This window comes from Vipera berus (genome assembly GCF_964194415.1).
Source record: "Vipera berus genome assembly, chromosome: 2".
Taxonomy (NCBI): Eukaryota; Metazoa; Chordata; class Lepidosauria; order Squamata; family Viperidae; genus Vipera; species Vipera berus.
Window position 1 is genome coordinate 97,944,456 of NC_138203.1, and position 19,118 is coordinate 97,963,573.

At 41.3% G+C, this 19,118-nt stretch overlaps 1 protein-coding gene across 1 annotated transcript in view; it reads right to left on the reverse strand.

Moving 5' to 3' along the window:
- Nucleotides 1–301: 301 nt before the first annotated feature.
- The window catches only part of CPLX1 (complexin 1), a gene marked incomplete at both ends in the record, with an annotated part of 143,878 nt that continues 125,061 nt past the window's right edge, over nt 302–19,118 (reverse strand). The window contains one exon of the mRNA XM_081316189.1: nt 302–499. Within this exon, the coding sequence (XP_081172315.1) occupies nt 302–499 (198 nt within the window). The remainder of the gene's footprint in view (nt 500–19,118) is intronic.

A 19,118-nucleotide genomic window follows, 5' to 3' on the forward strand; every position in this document is an offset into this window, starting at 1 on the left:
TTTGTTTAAAAACACATGTAAAACTATGGCTTTAGAATAATAATAATAAGAAGAAGAATAAAAAGTTGTGTAGACTGCAGCTCATTAATCTTTTCCATCCCTTTGGAGGCATCGTCTAGAAGTGAGGATGTACCAGATCAGGAATGGGAGGGGGAGGGCTCAAGGGAATGGCTGGGGACTGGAGCAGAGCATGGGAAGGGAAAGGGGCATGAGAGGTGGTGGTAAGTCTAAATTCCCCATTGGTCACAATGAGAAATCCATTGCTTTACTGTCCATGGACAGGCTGGCAGTCTGTCGCAGTTTACTTCTTAAACATATCCTGGAGCGGACCTGGCAGGTATTTAATAACGGTGTCTAGAATGCTTTCCTCTTCCTCCTCTTCCTCGTCCCCACAGCCTGGCGGGATGGCCTTCTTTGGGCGCGTCAGGCTGCCTTCTGCATTTGCTTCCAGAGCGGCTTGGGCCTCTGCTTCTCTTTCCTCCTTCTTCTTAATGCCATACTGCAAAAAAGGGGAGAGAGAGAGACAGAGAGAGAGAGAGATAAAGAGGCTTTAGTAATGGATGGAAACTAATCAAGAAGAGAACTAATCTAGAAATAAGGAGAAATTTCCCGACAAAACAATTAATCAGTGGAACAGCTTGCCTTCAGAAGTGATGGGTGCTCCATCACTGGAGCTTGTTTATTTTATTTATTTATTTTATTTTATTACATTTATATACCGCCCTTTCCCGAAGGACTCAGGGCGGTTTACAGGGTGATTAAAAAACCAAGATACAAAAGTTAAAAACAAATTAAAAAAAATTATATTTGTCCCTGCATAAATAAAACCCCAGTTAAAATAACATTAATCCTCAGCCTGGGCCAGAGAGCTCGAAGAGCCAGGTCTTCAGGCCCCGGCGGAATGAACGGAGGTCGGGGGCAGTCCTCAGCTCCACTGGCAGCTGGTTCCAAAGGGCAGGCGCCCCCACTGAGAAGGCCCTATCCCTGGGTGTTACCTGCCGGCAATCTCTTACCGGTGGCACCCTGAGAAGACCCTCCCTGTGGGAGCGCACTGGACGAAGGGAACTTGATGCCGGCAGCAGGTGTTCCCTCAGATATCCCAGACCCAAGCCATTTAGGTCTTTATAGGTCATCACCAGCACCTTGAATCTCACCTGGAGGGCAACCGGAAACCAATGCAGCTCGCGGAGTAGAGGTGTTACATGGGAGTATCGGGAAACCCCCATCACAACTCACGCGGCCGCATTCTACACCAGCTGAAGCCTCCAAGTGGTCCTCAAGGGCAGCCCCATGTAGAGAGCGTTGCAGTAGTCTAAATGGGAGGTCACGAGCGCATGAGTGACTGTGCGTAGGGCATCTCGGTCCAGATAGGGTCGCAACTGGTGCACCAGGCAAACCTGGGCAAAAGCCCCCCTGGTCACGGCTCCTATATGGTCTTCAAAATTGAGTCATGAATCCAGGAGGACGCCCAAGTTGCGAGCCCTATCAACGGGGGGTAACACCTCACCCCCCATCATTAGAGATGGAATAGTCTGGTTGACCCGAGATGCCGATATGCACAGCCACTCAGTCTTGGCAGGATTGAGATGAAGCCTGTTTCTCCCCATCCAGACCTGGACCGCCTCCAGGCAATGGGACATCACGGCGAGGGCATTGCTGGGTTGGTTCGGGGTGGAAAGAAAAAGTTGGGTATCATCAGCATACTGATGATACCCCACCCCGAAACCACGAATGATCTCACCTAGCGGCTTCATATAGATGTTGTTTAAGAAGAGATTGGACAGTCATTTGTCTGAAATGGTATAGGGACTCCTGCTTGAGCAGGGGGTTGGACTAGGAGATCTCCATGGTCCCTTCCAACTCTGTTATTCTGTTATAATCAGAGATAATATCTGACGAATGTCAACATTTGCTTTAGGGCAGATAACATCATGCCAGAACCCATTCTGGCCAATGCTGCACTCAGCCTTTAAATAAAATAATACTTTTAAATGTCAGGCCAGGTGGTGAATGATAAAGCTTAGGAAAGAAGGGCTAAATTTCTCCTAAAGCAAAGAAACATTATAGACCAGCGAAACCCTTAGACCAGGCATGTCAAACAGCCAGCCCGCGGGCCGGATGCGTCACGCTGAAACCGCACCCACCCCATTGACGGCAATGGGGGAAGTGTCGCGATAAGTCGTACGATGTCACGTGACATTGCGAGTTTGAAATGCCTGCCTTAGACTTTCCTGCTCTGCCACATAAAAAAAAAGAAACAGAAAATTTGCCTTTAAATTCCATGGTACTTACAAACCCACAATTGAGCCCAACATTTTTGTTGTTAAGCAAGACAGTTGTTAAGTGAGTTTTGTCCCATTTTACCACTTTTCTCGCCACAGTTGTTAAATGAATCGCTACAGTCGTTACATTAGTCACATAGTTGTTAATGAATCTGGCTTCCCCATTGACTTTGCTTGTCAAAAGGTCACAAAAGGAGATCACATGACCCAGGGATACACTGCAACTATCATAAATATGAGTCAGTTGCCAAGTGTCTGAATTTTGATCATGTGACCATAGAGATGCTGCAACAGTCATAAGTGTGAAAAACGGTCATAAGTCTCTTTTTTCAGTGGCGTGTAATTTTGAACAGTCGCTGAACGAATGGTTGTAAGTCAAGGACTACCTGTAATGTGTGGAGGGCCTATGCAGTCGTACACAAAGTTTTCCTGCTACAGCATGGAGAATGACACTCTTCCATTTTAGAAATAAGGTTGAGGCAGTACAATTTGGAAACAAAGCTGAGCATTACCAACAATTTTCACGTTAAATGAGGCAGTTGAAATTTTCAGACCCGGTTGGTGTAGGCCAGGGGTAGGCAACCTTCCCTCTTTTATGTATCGTGGACTTCAACTCCCAGAATTCCTGAGCCAGGAATTCTGGGAGTTGCAGTCCATGAGTCATAAAAGAGCCAAGGTTGCCTACCCCTGGTGTAGGCCTTCCTATCCTTTCTCCCCAGGATTGCCCATTTGCTTGTCACGATTTGCCCTGGATTAGGGTAACAGCAATAGCAGTAGCAACAGCACTCAGACTTATATTCCACCCCATAGTGGAATATATATATTCTATATATATATATATATATATATATATATATATATATATATATATATATATATATATATATATATATATATATATATATATATGTGTGTGTGTGTGTGTGTGTGTGTGTGTGTGTGTGTGTCTGTGTGTGTCTGTGTGTGTCTGTGTGTGTCTGTGTGTGTGTGTGTGTCAGCCACACTGTGCCTCCAGGGCAGTGAGTATGGGATGAACGAATTGTCCCAGGAACCAGCACAGGCTTTTCCCAATTCGGGGGAAGCTTGAAATGGTACCTGGCTATGGTATTTCCCCCCCCCCCCAAGAACTATATGTGGGCGCCAGGAGCACCTACAAGATCTGATGCTTTCACCTCCATGACAGCCAGAAGCATGTTGTGAACTTGAGCTGCAAACACCACCTTTTTAATAAAAGTATGCAACTCTGAGATCATCTTGTCCCAGCCAGGGTTGCCATTCCAATCCATGGAACTCCATCATGAAAATGGAATGCTGATAAAATGCTTAAATCTCATTTTAGAAATCCCAGAATGAAGAGTTTTGGGTTAAAAAAAACCCAGCACAAAACAAAAGTGCTGTCACATCTCCTGCCTTCCGCTTTGATTTCTTATGTACAGACTCTCAGTCTTGAAAATATCCTGCGGCAATGAGGTGTCATTTCAATTATGCAGCATTAAGGATGCACTTCACAAGGAAAATGACTTAGAGAGGTCAGATCATCTTCTATGAAATTACTCATCTGTTGGATCTAAAAGTAATTGCTTTGCCTGAATGGTCCCTACACCTTTTCTTGGTTTTGCATTCTAATTAAACCACTGTACGGAAATCACAATAAAACTCAGTATACACGTGCAAAAGGATAATTGGTTAGGGATACATTCTTTAGGCTAGCAAAACATCTGATGCGAATAAGTGAAAACCTAAAAAGAAATTACATGGGATTTCAAACAGATTAAAGGATTATTTCAGGACAAACTTTTCAGCAATGCTCCAGGTTTGGATATGTAAAATGCAGATGTTCTTTCGATGGCTTATTTTATAAAGGAAAAAAAATCTATTAAGTTAAATCAAAGTGATTAGCAGCCCTACTGATAATTCACCTCCATGAGTTAGCAGATAAAGAAAGCTATACCTTTCGAGGGAAGAATATACACCCAGCAAGGCCCCAAGAAACTCCTTGATACTTTTTATAGTAATTAATCCATGCAGCCACTTGATTTAAAGGCCCGTTGCTACAAAGTTAGGCAATCAGCATTATGATTGCAACAATTTTAACTACTTCCTCTGACATTAGTCAGATTTTATTCTAATACTGCCATAGGATTGCATTATCTTTTCATGCAGATCCTGGGTGAAAAGAAATAACCTTAATAATTGTTTCCATTGCTTCCTATGAGAATTTAACTTTCCCTGCTTCATAAAAACAAACCAATGTTCTCTAGATAGCTTAGGCCAGGGATAGGCAACCTTGGCTCTTTTATGACTCGTGGACTTCAACTCCCAGAATTCCTGAGCCAGCTGGCTCTGGAATTCTGGGAGCTGAAGTCCACGAGTCATAAAAGAGCCAAGGTTGCCTACCCCTGGCTTAGACTATAGTTTCCACAAGTTCTCCTCATGAATTGCTGGTTGGGGGTTGATTGGAGTTGAAGTCCAAAATTCACGGAGGACATCATGTGGCCTACTGCATATATAATGTTACTCAATCAAAAGAACAATATACAAGTTCCCTAACCATGTTCTAATATCTGCTGGGTTACTTTTTCTAAAACTCTACCATCCTTCTTCATCTGCAAAATGATGAAGTACAGGACACGTTGCGTTTTATCACTCGAATGTGGAAACTTTCCTTCCATAGAAATAGTAGGTATGTGAGGCAAGAGAGATCCAGTTTTAAAATGCAGCCACTATGAGCAAAGAGTCAGAATCAGCCCAAAGCCATGGCCCTAACCTAACTTAATTCAGACCTCTCTTACCCTAAATGTTAGATAGGTGGATAGAAGATAGATAAGAGATGGAGATGATGGAGATGGAAATAAGAGAGATAGAGACAGAGATAGAGATAAAGATAGAGATGATACTGCATTTACCATGGCTTCAAGAAACATTCCAAAGAGTTGAAACTGGTTTGCAAAAGTTAATTGTAATTTTTTTTGGGGGGAAAAAATCTATCAATTAAAAAATGCTGTAACTGCAATGAAGCTAAAGGGTTCTAGTCCAGCAGGAGTCTAGTAGGAGACCCTTTATTAATCCAGACAAGTGAGTGTCCAGTCTCTTTTTAAAAGCCTCCAGTGATGCAGCATCCACAACTTCTGAAGGCAAGTTGTTCTACTGGTTAATTGTTCTCACTGTTAGGAAATTTATCCTTAGTTCTAGGTTGCTTCTCTCTTTGATTAGTTTCCATCCTTTATTTCTTGTCTTGCCTTCTGGTGCTTTGGAAAGTAGGTTGATCCCCTCTTCTTTGTGGCAACCTCTCAGATACTGGAATACTGCTATCATATCACTCCTAGTCCTTCTTTTCTCTGGACTGGCCATTCTCAAATCCTGCAACCATTCTTTGTATGTTTTACCCTCCAGGCTCCTAATCATTGTTGATAAATACGTCAGGTTGTTCCCATACATGGGACCTAAATCTTATAATTTTGGTTGTGCAGGTTGGGTCCCTAGAGATGTTGGTGGGGATGTATTGCAGTAAATACGGTAGCTTTTATTCAATGGGGGCTGAAAACAGGTTTTTAAAAGCTATTAAGGAAGTCCTCCCTTACTCCATCCTCCTTTATTTCAGCATTAATATTCATTTCTGGACCTTAGGGACAGATCAGAGAATAAACAGGTGATAATAAGAGAGAAAAGAAAGAAATCTAGGAGGTGCCACTGCCTTGGCAGATGCCAGCCATCCTGATCCTTAATGCGTTGGCAGATGCCAGCCATCCTGATCCTTAATGCCACTCTTGCTTTACCTCACGCCAATCTCTCTGTAATATTATTTTTAGGCTATCATGAATCCAATCGACACCTTTATAAAAACATCCCAGGCAGAAAAGGTAACATACATTGAGGGTCACTGAATCCCCAGCTGCTGTTTGTTTCCATAATTAATTCACCCAAGCAAAGAAGACAGAGATGAACCATAATTATGCAGAAGAAAATGAGAGGAAGCAAAAGGAATAATTAATGACTATACATAATGAATTTTATCCTGAATATTTGCCTGTGGTTATTTTGAGGACAAAACAGGGAGAGAGGATTTCAGAGGTCTCTTCTTGTTTTTGCTTGAAATGCCTATATGAATGCTTGCCAGCCTCTGAAAGATAATTGAAAGTTGGGTGGAGGTATTTTTAGAGCAGTTGAAAAGTTTGGTCTCTTTTTTTTTTTAAGCCTAAGGGTCTTACCTTCATTTTGTTCATGTTTGTGATACCTTGGGACTGCTGTCTTTATTGGCTTAAAAATAAGAAATCTCTGTCAATTCATTTCTCATTGCTTCTCAATAATCCATTCTATCCCAACTGGCCTTTGGAACTCAACATCCAATGCAGAGCAAAAAAACACACACCCTTTTTTCTACCAAAAAGGCCATGATACAGCATCTGTCAACTCCTGACAGAGTCCCTTCATGTTGGTTCTTTCTCGCTTGCTTGGGCTCTGGCCAAAATAACAATGAAAAGAAATATCTGTGTCAGCCATTAAGGGAAGGACAAGTCAAGAAACAGGTCTAGTATGGATTCCAGACAGACTTTATACTATGAAAAATATAACAGAATTTCAAAAGTCTGACTAAGTTTCTCTCTGCCCCATTTTATACTTAATATAGTCAAGGCAGAGTAATTTTGAGTTTCTTTCTCACATTCTCCCATTTCTTTCTTTCTTTCTCAAACACAGACACAGACACACACATACAGAGAGAGAGAAAGAAAATTGTTCATCTCTTCCCAAACTGCCCTTTCATGCTCTCATATTTGGTTCTATTGGTGGTTATAAAGGTCTAAAGGTAAATGGTGATCCCATCCAGCATCTGATCAAGGAACTGAATTGAATAAGTCTAGTCTAGCTAAGAGAAGAGCTAGAGGTGACATGATAGCAATCTGCCGATATTAAGGGCTGTCACAAAGAAGAGGAGTCAACCTATTCTCCAAAGCACTTGAGGCAGAACAAGAAGAGAAATGGATAGAAACTAATCAAAGAGAGAACCACCCTAGAACTAAGGAGGAATTTCCTGACGGTGAGAACAATTAATTAATGGAAAGAATTGCCTCAAGAAGTTGTACATGTTCCATCACTGGAGTTTTAAAAGAAAAGGTTAGTCAGCCATTCGTCTGAAATGGAGTAAGGTCTCCTACTTAGGGGGTTGGACTAAAGGCCTCCAAGGAGCCTTCCAACTCCGTTATTCTGTATTCTATATTCCATATCTCACAACCTTCTTCTCTAAAAGGTAGCTAGCAATGTCATGGCTGTCTCTGAAGCTATTTGAATGCCTTGAGCCATGGTTAGGTTAGGGTTAACTAGGCATGACACATTTCCTGCAATGCTTCCAGGAATGGGGAGATTTTAAAACAATTTGTCATCTTGATAAAGGTTTTAAACAGGAAAGGACATACCAAAAGAGAAAGAAACACAAGAAGTGAAGTGTACCAGGTCTTGTTTGCTTTCCTAGAAATGTTAGACCTTTTTAAAGGTTATTTGGGGTGATATTACTTTAGTACAATTAAGCACCCAAGATGCTCCATTAATTTACATTAGGCATCTGTTTTGGGGTGGGCTGTTTACCAGGTGTGAAGAGCTCAATTTCCCTTCTCATAAGCTCATTCATTATCCCCTTCATTAGCTTATGAACAGGATTTGCAACAGGAACAGGGGCATGAGGCCCATACAGATTGCCTTGGCAACAACGTGGAGATGAGTCAACAAATTAGCCATCTTGCTTGTGCCATGAAGTTGGGGTACTGAAGCTGCAAATGAAATATACCCTCCTGCCCTCTGAGAGCAGGAGGGAGAGGAAAGGGCAGCTGATGCAAAGAGTGAAAATCCCTGGAACATTTGCAGTGTTTTGATGCTCTGTTGGCACCTCTTTGGCATTCTGGCTAGAATTTCCCTTGCCAACACTGGCCATGTTCTCATTTCTGCACTCCTCTCAAGCAATCCGCTTTTCTTTATCTTCAAACATCCATGATATTAGTGTATCACAATATCATTCAACCTGGCACAGCCAATAGGAATCTTGGGCATTTGCCTATAGGGCAAAAGACAGTAAACAGAAGAAAAAGACGAGGAATATCAAAAAGAACATTGAACCATCATATTTTTTTTTTTAGAAAATGCCTGGGGGGAAAAAGTCACCTAAAATGTAAGTACTTTTCCATGAACTACATCTTATATACGTAATCATATATGTATGATTTCTTCCTGGCAATAGAGATGATCCTAATTACACAGTTTAAATTATACAGTAGCTCCAATAATGCATTGCTATGATAATCCCCCCCCCCCCCACATTCACACTTTCCCTCCTCAAAGTAGAAGAATTGCTGCATTGGTGAGGTTGTTTGAGTGGAAGAGTTGAAAAGCTCAGCACAGAATAACAGATATTATAGGACTGAGCCAACTCAAGATGAAACCCCCATTTATTCAGGAGAATGTCTTGGAGCAAATTGCTGACTCTTAACTTACCTGACAGGATTGTGAAAAGGAGAGTATAATTAATACAGCTGGGAAGAAAAACAGAGCATAAATGTAATGGTCAAATAATATAGCATTTTCCAAGAATGTACACAAGGGGTAGGACTGTCCAGTTAATAGCAGCTTCCATGACTTCTTCTTCTTCTTACCTAAAAGAAAGACAAGAGGGGAAGGACCACCCATTTCTAGCTTGATACTCAAGTTCAGCCTAAGATCTGCTATTGAAGAGTAAAAGACACACCTTTCACTCATCTAAGCATTTGTGCACAGGGACTGAGACGCCAAAGGCATAGCTTTACAATAAGACAGGGGACTGTTCTCAGCACATAAATCAGGAGTCTCTTTGGAAAGATTTGGAAACAAGTTAGGTACGTGAAGAGACAGCAGAGGTCTATACAATTTATGCTTGTCTACATTTTCTCCAGTTTTTGGCTCAAGGCCTCAAAGGAAATCATTCTAGAAACATAATTTAATAGTATGAATCAGTAAGTTGAGTTATTGGATTCCACTTCATATATGGCTTGGTCTCTCCCCAGAGTCAACCTAACCTCTCTGTTCATGCCAGGAGTACCAGCTGGTTGTCCCCCATATTCAGGAGATGCTAGGAAACTGCCAGCAAGGCGAGGAGGAGGGAATCAAGCAGGGAATGAGCCTTGAGTTGCTGTGCAGCTGTGCACACACCCCCTCCCCCCAAGTTCCATGGAATCTTATCTATCTGTTCCCATAAGAAGGTAAGCAATCTGGGGAAATTCCTGTAGGTCGAAGTGCAATAAATTAGTTAACTTGAATATTACACATGTGGATCTGGTTGCTTGTTCCAGACAGGAGGTTAGATGGGCTGAAGCCTAGAAACATTGTTTTCCAGTGATGGAGCCGGCCATCTGAAATGACCTCCAACTGATGAGTCATTTGTCTACCTTCCAGAAAAAAAAGCTGAATATGGAATCTTTCCAGAGCGCTATTGGGACTTCATGCCAAATACTTTGTTTGGGCTGGACCTGGCTTAAGTTTTTTACATTGATATATTGATATGTATTTCATATCTTATTACTCACTGAGGGTCTTTGTTGGCAGCAGCATACAGATGGGTCAAAGCTTCCTTTCAGCCTTGAGCAGCTTCTTCATTGTTCCTAAGATTGCAGGCTTTCGATGCAATTTTAAAAGCTTTCTTCATGTCGCTTTGAATTCAGTGGCACTTATACAGTATACAAGCCAGCAGGCTGTGTTAGAAATGATAAATAATTAAGCCACTTAAAGCTCGATGCTAACTGGCAGAAGCTTGCTAAGAGAAATTAGGGAGTTAAAACTTAGTTGCAAAGGTCTGTGATTACTGCTCTGTAAAGAATCAGAAAACAGAGGAACCTCGGGGAGGCTAAGATAAATAGAAGAGAGAAACTAAAGTAAGTGAAAAGGTATTTGCTGTTAGAAGTGTTGGAGCCAATGGAATAAGGGTGTATGGACAGAGAGGGTTTTATGCTAAGAAAGAAATGAAATCCAGAGTTAGGAAAGATATAAAAAAAATGATGCTACAAGTGCAAAACATACGAGGGAGGAGTGGAGAAAGTAAAGAATGGAAGGTCTAGCCAGGCTCAAGGCAATTATCAGGAAAAAGGGAAATAGACTAGAAGTAAGCAACTCAAAAGAGATAAGGGAATAAGAGAATGAACTGGATGGCTGTTTATCTGTTTGGAATAAGGAGGGCTAACCACGATTAAGCAAGATTAAAAGAAAAGATACATGTTTTTCTTCCTATAGCACTCCGCCCAATCTGGTGCTCTACAACTTTTTCAATAGATTGTACCACTTTTAGGACATGACAATATTTGAGTATCACCAGTGCTTAGCAAGGTGTCAAAATCTTGATGATTAAAAAAAAAGGGGGGGGGATTTTTGGTTTTACTGATTAGATTCATTTGTTGTTCTAGAAACGGCCAGTTTATAATGTTATGGAAAAGTAAAAAGTTGAGGTTCAATGTTAATGCTTCCTTCTACTGCAACAGAGGAAGTCTGTTCTTTTTCCTTTCTCCCCCTCACTTTCCCCCCTTTTTCCTCCTATTTGATTTTGTATTTTTGTATTTTATTCTATAATCTAATAAAATATTACAAACTGTGGAAAAAAAGGGAAAAAAGGACCAGTTTTAATTTTTTCAGTGGCTGTTCCTTTGCTGAATCACTTTCCCTTTGTACTGAGAAATGTATGATGAATTTATCCATGTTTATTAATGTGCACCACTATCAGCTAGCTCAGGGGTCTTCAAACTTGGCACTTTTAAGACTTGTGGACTTCAACTCCCAGAATTCCTCAGCCATCATAGCTGGTTGAGGAATTCTGGGAGTTGAAGTCCACAGGTCTCAAAGTTGCTAAGTTTGTAGACCCCTGAGCTAGCTGGTCAGCCCTTCTTCCTCTCTCCCTCTCCTCTTCTTCCTTCCTGCCTTCTGAGCTCTCTTTCCACAGTGTAGTAAGAATGTGCACGCACACAAACCAATCCCTTCCCTGTACCCTTAAAGACACAGGAATCAAGTGCAAAGCAAGAAAGGCTTCTGGGTCTGGACAACAAAAAATTAGCTACCGGTTCTGCCAAAGAGGTGGAAACCGACTTAATCCACCACTGCCCTATCCCTTTATGACTTCTCAGAGTTGTATGAGAAGGAGATACAATGTGCTAATTCATGGCATGTTTCCTCTGTAGGACAAAACAAAAATTCATCTCATTTCTTCCTATGCCTGTGTGATAATGTCTCCATTTCTATATCACTATTATTTTATTTATTACAGGTAGCAAAGCTATTCCGACAGGCCAAGAGGATAATTTGAAAAAGGACACTTTACTGGATATACAAATGCGATTTTTCAAATTTCTGGTCTAGCTTACAACTCTAGGATTCCTAGGCAATCTCTCATCCAACTACTAACGAGCTTTAACCTTGTTTCATTTCCAAAAACAAATAAGTTAATAGCCTCTGTGCATACCAGTCAGAAGTAAACTCTAGTGAAATATGCATGAGTAAGTTCTCTACATAAGATGTCATCTCCTATGAGCTTCTCTTGTGTGCTGGTAGTGGTTCTTCTTCAGGATCTGAAATAATTTGGGCCAAGCTGTAGGAGAAGCAATAGAGCTGAAGCAGTTCATACTATACATCAGGGGTCTTCAAACTTGGCCCTTTTATGACTTGTGGACTTCAATTCTCAGAATTCCTCAGCCAGGCACGCTGGCTGAGGAATTCTGGGAGTTGAAGTCCACAGGTCATAAAAGGGCCAAGTTTGAAGACCCCTGCTATACATGCTGAAAGACTGTTTTCAACCACACTTCCCTACTAGCCCTTTATAGCAGATGCTCCAATGGAATTAAGGCTAACAAGCCCAAGATAATATTTAGAGGGCATCTAATTTTCAGAGTTGAAGTCTACTCATCTTAAGTTAAGGTTTTGAGAAACCCTAAGTTAGAGTCACCTTATCCAGACGGCAAACTTCCAAGAAACTATCAGAGGGGAGCAAACAGTTACTAATAATCCTAACATTTTACTGAAGTTTTTCAGCTCTGATCTTATATTACTTGGATGTGTGGAATTACCATATGCTATCTGCTCCTTGAAGGGACGCGGTGGCTCAGTGGGTTAGGACGCTGAGCTTGTCGATCAGAAGGTCGGCAGTTTGGCGGGTCGAATCCCGAGTGCCGCGTAACAGAGTGAGCGCCTGTTACTTGTCCCGGCTTCTGCCCACCTAGCAGTTCGAAAGCACATAAAAATGCAAGTAGAAAAATAGGGACCACTACGATGGGAAGGTAACAGCGTTCCGTGCGCCTTTGGCGTCTAGTCATGCCGGCCACATGACCACGGAGACGTCCTTGGACAAGCGCTGGCTCTTCGGCTTTGAAACGGAGATGAGCACCGGCCCCTAGAGTCGGAAACGACTAGCATGCATGTGCGGGGGAACCTTTACCTTTTTACCTTTTATCTGCTCCTTCCCTTCTGCCTCTCTTTTGTTCTTAGATTAATCTTTCTAAGGCATATTCCTTTAAGAGGGGCATTTCCAATTTATGTTTATTCGTTCCACTTTTTAATCAAAAGTCAATCTGAAATCTTTGATGACTTCATCTGTCTGGTGCATCCTGGCATTAACTTGTATCTCCAACCTATTCAGAAATAGCCTAAGAGTATTCAGAAAGATAATTAAGTTCAAATAGAAATAATATGGAAAAAAATTCTTGGAAAATTAATCTCTTATTCTGAAGTAAAAGCAGTTACTGCTCTGGACCAGAATTACAAAGTCAATTATTTCCTTAATCATGATTTTCCTCCAAACTGCAGCATATATCCATCATATTCCCCTGAACAGAAAAGTCATAGAGGATACATTATGATTTTAAATATTGATTTGGAACACCAGCTAAGAGGCAATATGCTCCATACCAGAAATTTGTCAGGGTCTCAGTCATTAAGGGGCATGCTGAATTCCATTGCAAATTCCAAGGCAGATTAATCTCTGATTGCATTTTGAAGAATGAAATTAATTCCATTATTGCAAACATGAATTTCTATGCTCTTTCCCATGATCCTCTAAATCTATTTAACAGCACCCCTAGATCTCTAAAGCATATTTATGGAACGCATGAGGGGTGAGGTGGGAGGGGATGTGTGGATGGAGGAAATCAGAATGAGTCTGTCTGACAGCACCTCTGAGTCTAACAGGTTTTTATTATAAAGCCTACAAAGCTTATCTGATATAGCTTTGTCTCACACCATTTATATTGGGGTGAAGGAGGGAAGAAGGGAAGGGAAATCAAGGGTGGTTATGTAGATGCAGGTTACATATAAAATGGATTAGCAGTAACAATTGTTGTTGTTGTTGTTAGCTACGAAGTCGTGTCCGACCCATCATGACCCCATGGACAACATTCCTCCAGGCCTTCCTGTCCTCTACCATCTTCTGGAGTCCATTTAAGCTCATGCCTACTGCTTCAGTGATTCCATCCAGCCACCTCATTCTCTGTCATCCCCTTCTTCTCTTGCCCTCAATCTTTCCCACCATTAGGCTCTTCTCCAGTGAGTCCTTCCTTCTCATTAGGTGGCCAAAGTATTTGAGTTTCGACTTCAGGATCTGGCCTTCTAAAGAGCAGTCAGGGTTGATCTCATCTAGGACTGACCAGTTTGATCGCCTTGCAGTCCAAGGGACTCGCAGGAGTCTTCTCCAGCACCATAGTTCAAAGGCCTCAATTCTTTGGCACTCAGCCTTTCTTATGGTCCAACTTTCACTGCCATACCTTGCAACTGGGAAGACCATAGCCTTGACTATATGCACTTTTGTTGAGAGGGTGATGTCTCTGCTTTTTAGTGTGCTGTCTAGATTTACCATGGCTTTCCTCCCCAGGAGCGTCTTTTAATTTCTTGGCTACAGTCCCCATCTGCAGTGTTATTGGAGCCCAGGAAAATAAAATCTGTCACTACCTCCATTTCATCTATTTGCCAGGAATTGAGAGGGCCGGATGCCGTGATCTTGGTTTTCTTAATGTTAAGTTTCAACCCAACTTTTGCACTCTCCTTTTCACCCGCAACAAGAGGCTCTTTAGTTCTTCTTCACTTTCTGCCATTAGAGTGGTATCATCTGCATATCTTAGGTTGTTGATATTTCTCCCAGCAATCTTAATTCCAACTTTTGATTCATCTAGCCCTGCCTTTCTCATGATGTGCTCTGCATATGTTAAATAGGCAGGGCGACAGTATACAGCCTTGCCGGACTCCTTTCCCAATTTTGAACCAATCAGTGGTTCCGTGTCCAGTTCTCACTGTTGCTCCTTGACCCGCATATAGGTTTCTCAAGAGACAAATAAGATGGTCTGGTACTCCCATCTCTTTAAGAACTTGCCACAGTTTGTTATGATCCACACAAAAAAAGGCTTTAGCATAGTCAATGAAGCAGAAGTAGATGTTTTTCTGGAACTCCCTAGCTTTCTCCATGATCCAGCGTATGTTGGCAATTTGATCTCTAGTTCCTCTGCCTCTTTGAAATCCTGCCTGTACTTCTGGTAGTTCTCGATCCACATACTGCTGGAGTCTAGCTTGTAGGATTTTAAGCATAACTTTACTAGGATGTGAAAATGAGTGCAATGGTGTGATAGTTTGAACATTCTTTGGCACTGCCTTTCTTTGGAATTGGAATGTAAACTGATCTTTTCCAATACTGTGGCCACTGTTGAGTTTTTAAATTTGCTGGCAAATTGAGTGTAGCACTTTTATTGCATCGTCTTTTAAGATTTTGAATAGCTCAGCTGGAATACTGTCCCTTCCACTAGCTTTGTTGTTGCTCAGCTTTTCTAAGGCTCACTTCAGTTCACATTCTAGGATGTCTGGCTCGAGGTCAGTGACCACCTCATCGTGGTTATCAGGGACGTTAAGCTTGTTCTTGTATAGTTCTTCTGTGTAATTTTGCCACCTCTTCTTAATCTCTTCTGCCTCTGTTAGCTCCTTGCCATTTTGGTCCTTTATCATGCTCATTTTTGCATGAAACGTTCCCTTCATCTCTCCAATTTTCTTGAAGAGATCTCTTGTCCTCCCTATTCTATTGTTTTCTTCTATTTCTTTGCACTGTTCATTTAAGAAGGCATTCTTATCTCTTCTAGCTATTCTCTGGAATTCTGCATTCAGTTGGGTGTATCTTTCTTTTTCTCCCTTGCCTTTTGCTTCCCTCCTGTCCTCAGCTATTTGCAAAGCTTCCTCAGACAGCCATTTTGCTTTCTTGCATTTCTTTTTCTTTGGGATGGTTTTAGTTACTACCTGTTGTACAATGTTGCGGACCTCTGTCCATAGTTCTTCAGGCACTCTGTCTATCAGATCTAATTCCTTAAATCTATTTGTCACCTTTACTGTATATTCAACAGGGATATGATTTAATTCATACCTGGGTGGCCTAGTGCTTTTTCCTACTTTCTTCAGTTTAAGCCTAAACTTTGCAACGAGAAGCTCATGGTCTGAGCCACAGTCAGCTCCTGGTCTTGTTTTTACTGACTGTATAGAGCTTCTCCATCTTTGGCTGCAGAGCACATAGTCAATCGGATTTCTGTGTTGACCGTCTGGTGATGTCCATGTGTAGAGCTGTCTCTTGGGTTGTTGGAAAAGAGTGTTTGCTATGACTATCGTATTCTCTTGACAAAATTCTATCAGCCTGTGCCCTGCTTCATTTTGTACTCCAAGGCCAAACTTGCCTGTTATTCTGGTTATCTTTTGGCTTCCTACTTGGTGTTAGTTCTATAAGGTGTTGTAGGGCTTCATAGAACCAGTCAATTTCATCCTCTTCAGCACCGGTGGTTGGGGCATAGACTTGGACTACTGTGATATTGAATGGTTTGCCTTGGATTCGAACTGAGATCATTCTGTCATTTTGGGGATTGTATCCCAGTATTGCTTTTCCTACTCTTTTATTGACTATGAAGGCTACTCCATTTCTTCTGAGGGATTCTTGCCCGCAGTAGTATACCTGATGGTGATCTGAATTAAATTCACCTATTCCTGTCCATTTTAGTTCGCTAATACTTAAGATGTTGATGTTCAGTCTTGTCATCTCTTGCTTGAGCATGTCTAGCTTGCCTTGATTCATGGATCTTACATTCCAGGTTCCTATGAAAAAAAATCTTTACAGCATTGGACTTTCCTTTCACCACCAGATACATCCACAACTGAGCATCCTTTCGGCTTTGACCCAGTCGCTTCATTCTTTCTGGCGCTACTAGTACTAGCCCTCTGCTCTTCCCCAGTAGCATATTGGATGCCTTCCAACCTGAGGGGATCATCTTCCAGCGTCATATCGTTTTGCCTTTTGGTACTGTCCATAGGGTTTTCATAGCAAAGATACTGGAGTGGTTTGCCATTTCCTTCTCCAGTGGATCACATTTTGTCAGAACTCTCTGCTATGACCTGTCTGTCTTGGGTGGCCCTGCACGGCATAGCTCATAGCTTCATTGAATTACGCAAGCCCCTACGCCATGACAAGGCAGTAATCCATGAAGGAGCAGTAACAATTGTAGCATGTTAAAAAAAATTATTGTGTTTGAGATGGCCTGAAACTTTTCCTATATGTTGAGTTCAGCAGCCTCTTCCTTGCCTGTGCTATATTAAAACATATCCCCCCCCCAAAAAAATGACTACCTTGAGATCTGCTATGGAATATTTCAAAAAGTTGATAGTCTTTAATATTACTGCATCCCCATTTCAATCCTGTTGTCAGACCTCTGCTGCTGAAAAGAAGCATATATTAGATTTTATCTAGGTGGTTTCCAGTAATGTCCTTGAAGAGGCTCCTTCCCATCCTTCCAAGAAAAGTGAAAACCGCCCACATATTGCAGTGTAAAATAAGGTGAAATTGCTGTAGTGTCCTTGAGCTTGGTTGTTTTCTTGCAGATGTTTCATTACCAAACTAGGTAATTACCTAAATAACTAATTACCAAATGACTGGTAATGAAACGTCTGCAAGAAAACAACTAAGCTCAGAGAGTACCAAGGACTTCACAGCCTTGAAGCTTCAGCCCTGAGCTACAAATATCCTATCAGTAAGATGAAATTGCACTAACCAAAACTTCAGCTGCCCACATTGTTGTTTTTTTTTAGAATTCCATTATGCTTATAAATGTATTATTTTCTTGGGATTGGAGGTCTAAGGATATAAGACAGGAAAGCAGTCATTGGACTTAAAGTTGACCACCAGTGTTTAGCACCTGACAGAAGATCAGACATGAACCTCATTCATATCAATCGCTTTATAGCATTTTTTCCTTAAATTTGCTTCTACACATCCAGTTGGCAGAAACAAACATTAAGATCTGCATACTTTTTTACTTGGATTCTCCCTCTCCCTCTTCCCCCTCCCTCTCAACATGTAAGTGGTGGCCCTCCTCTTCTCTAGCCAGCTGTAGAAACTGGGCCAAAGAGAGGAAGTCAGTAGAAGAGCAGCAGGGATATTCTTGCTAGGAACTGGACTCATTCAGGAATAGGATTCTAGTGAGCACCTGTTGGTGTTACCCAAGTATCCTCACTTCCAATAAAGAAAGAGCGACCCCATAAATGCTTTGACTCAGTTGAACTTTGAGAAGAGATTTATACCTTCAAAATAGCTCTTTGCACATGGTGTGCAACAGAACAAAATATATGCAAAATCCAAAGTGTATGAGGTGCCTACTGTGCTAATTCACATATAATGTGTAATGTGCAAAATCCTGCACTAACAGAATTAATAGAAGTCAAGTTGGCATTCCGTGCCGTATTGCTCAGGATTCTAATAATCACAGAACCATCCTGCTTCTTTTATTTACTAGCATGGGAAAAAAAACCTTTTAATTAAAGATGGGCATTGTGTATTTTATTTCCAACAATCTGGTTCTTGGTTACTCTTCTCTTCCTCCAAATCTAACTAGTCCAGATGTTCATGAATATTCGGTTTTGGCAAAGGGGACATGGGAGAGGAAGATCATGCATGCTCTGTTTGAAACCATTATTATCTAGGATATTAGTAAATACTTATTTTGTTTCCTCTCCTTAGTTTGTCTGCTTTCATTAAATGGTTGCTGTTTTGTTTTTATTTTGTTTTTGTTTTTTGCTTTTTTTTTCAGAAAAGCAAGGATATCTCTTCCAGCTCTTCCTTCAAAACGAATGCAGGTCACATCTGGAGATTAACATTCATGGAGCATCGCTGGTACACTTGCAAGAGCTTTATAGTATATTTAGAATATATAAAGTGTCTCAGAAATGATACTAAAATGGGACATTCTAGGTAACAAAAATGGCAGACAAGCCAGAAACTGAACCTAGGAGGTTCATGTTTAATTTGTTGGCCTCACTATGGTGTTGCCCATCTAAGATGTTGCATACTGATTTTTTTTGTATATCTTGCTGATGAATAAACAGCCAATTCTCATAAACAATTTTGAATTGTTAGAAACCATCTGCATCATATAAATAAGATCCTTGATACAAGTAACGCCCTTCTGAAATTCTTGGCATTATTGTATACAGCTATACTTTATCACAGTTATGATGTAGGAAAAGACTTTTTCTTAGTTAACTCATCAAAAAAAGAGGCTGGGAAAATTCTGACTATAGTTTCCAAGACTGTTATTTAACCTTGACTAGTATTAAAGAAGCCTTTGAACTATGGTGCTGGAGAAGACTCCTGTGAGTCCCTTGGACTGCAAGGTGATCAAACCGGTCAGTCCTAGAGGAGATCAAACCTGACTGCTTTTTAGAAGGCCAGATCCTGAAGTTGAAACTCAAATACTTTGGCCACCTAATGAGAAGGAAGGACTCACTGGAGAAGAGCCTAATGCTGAGAAAGATTGAGGGCAAGAGAAGAAGGGGACGACA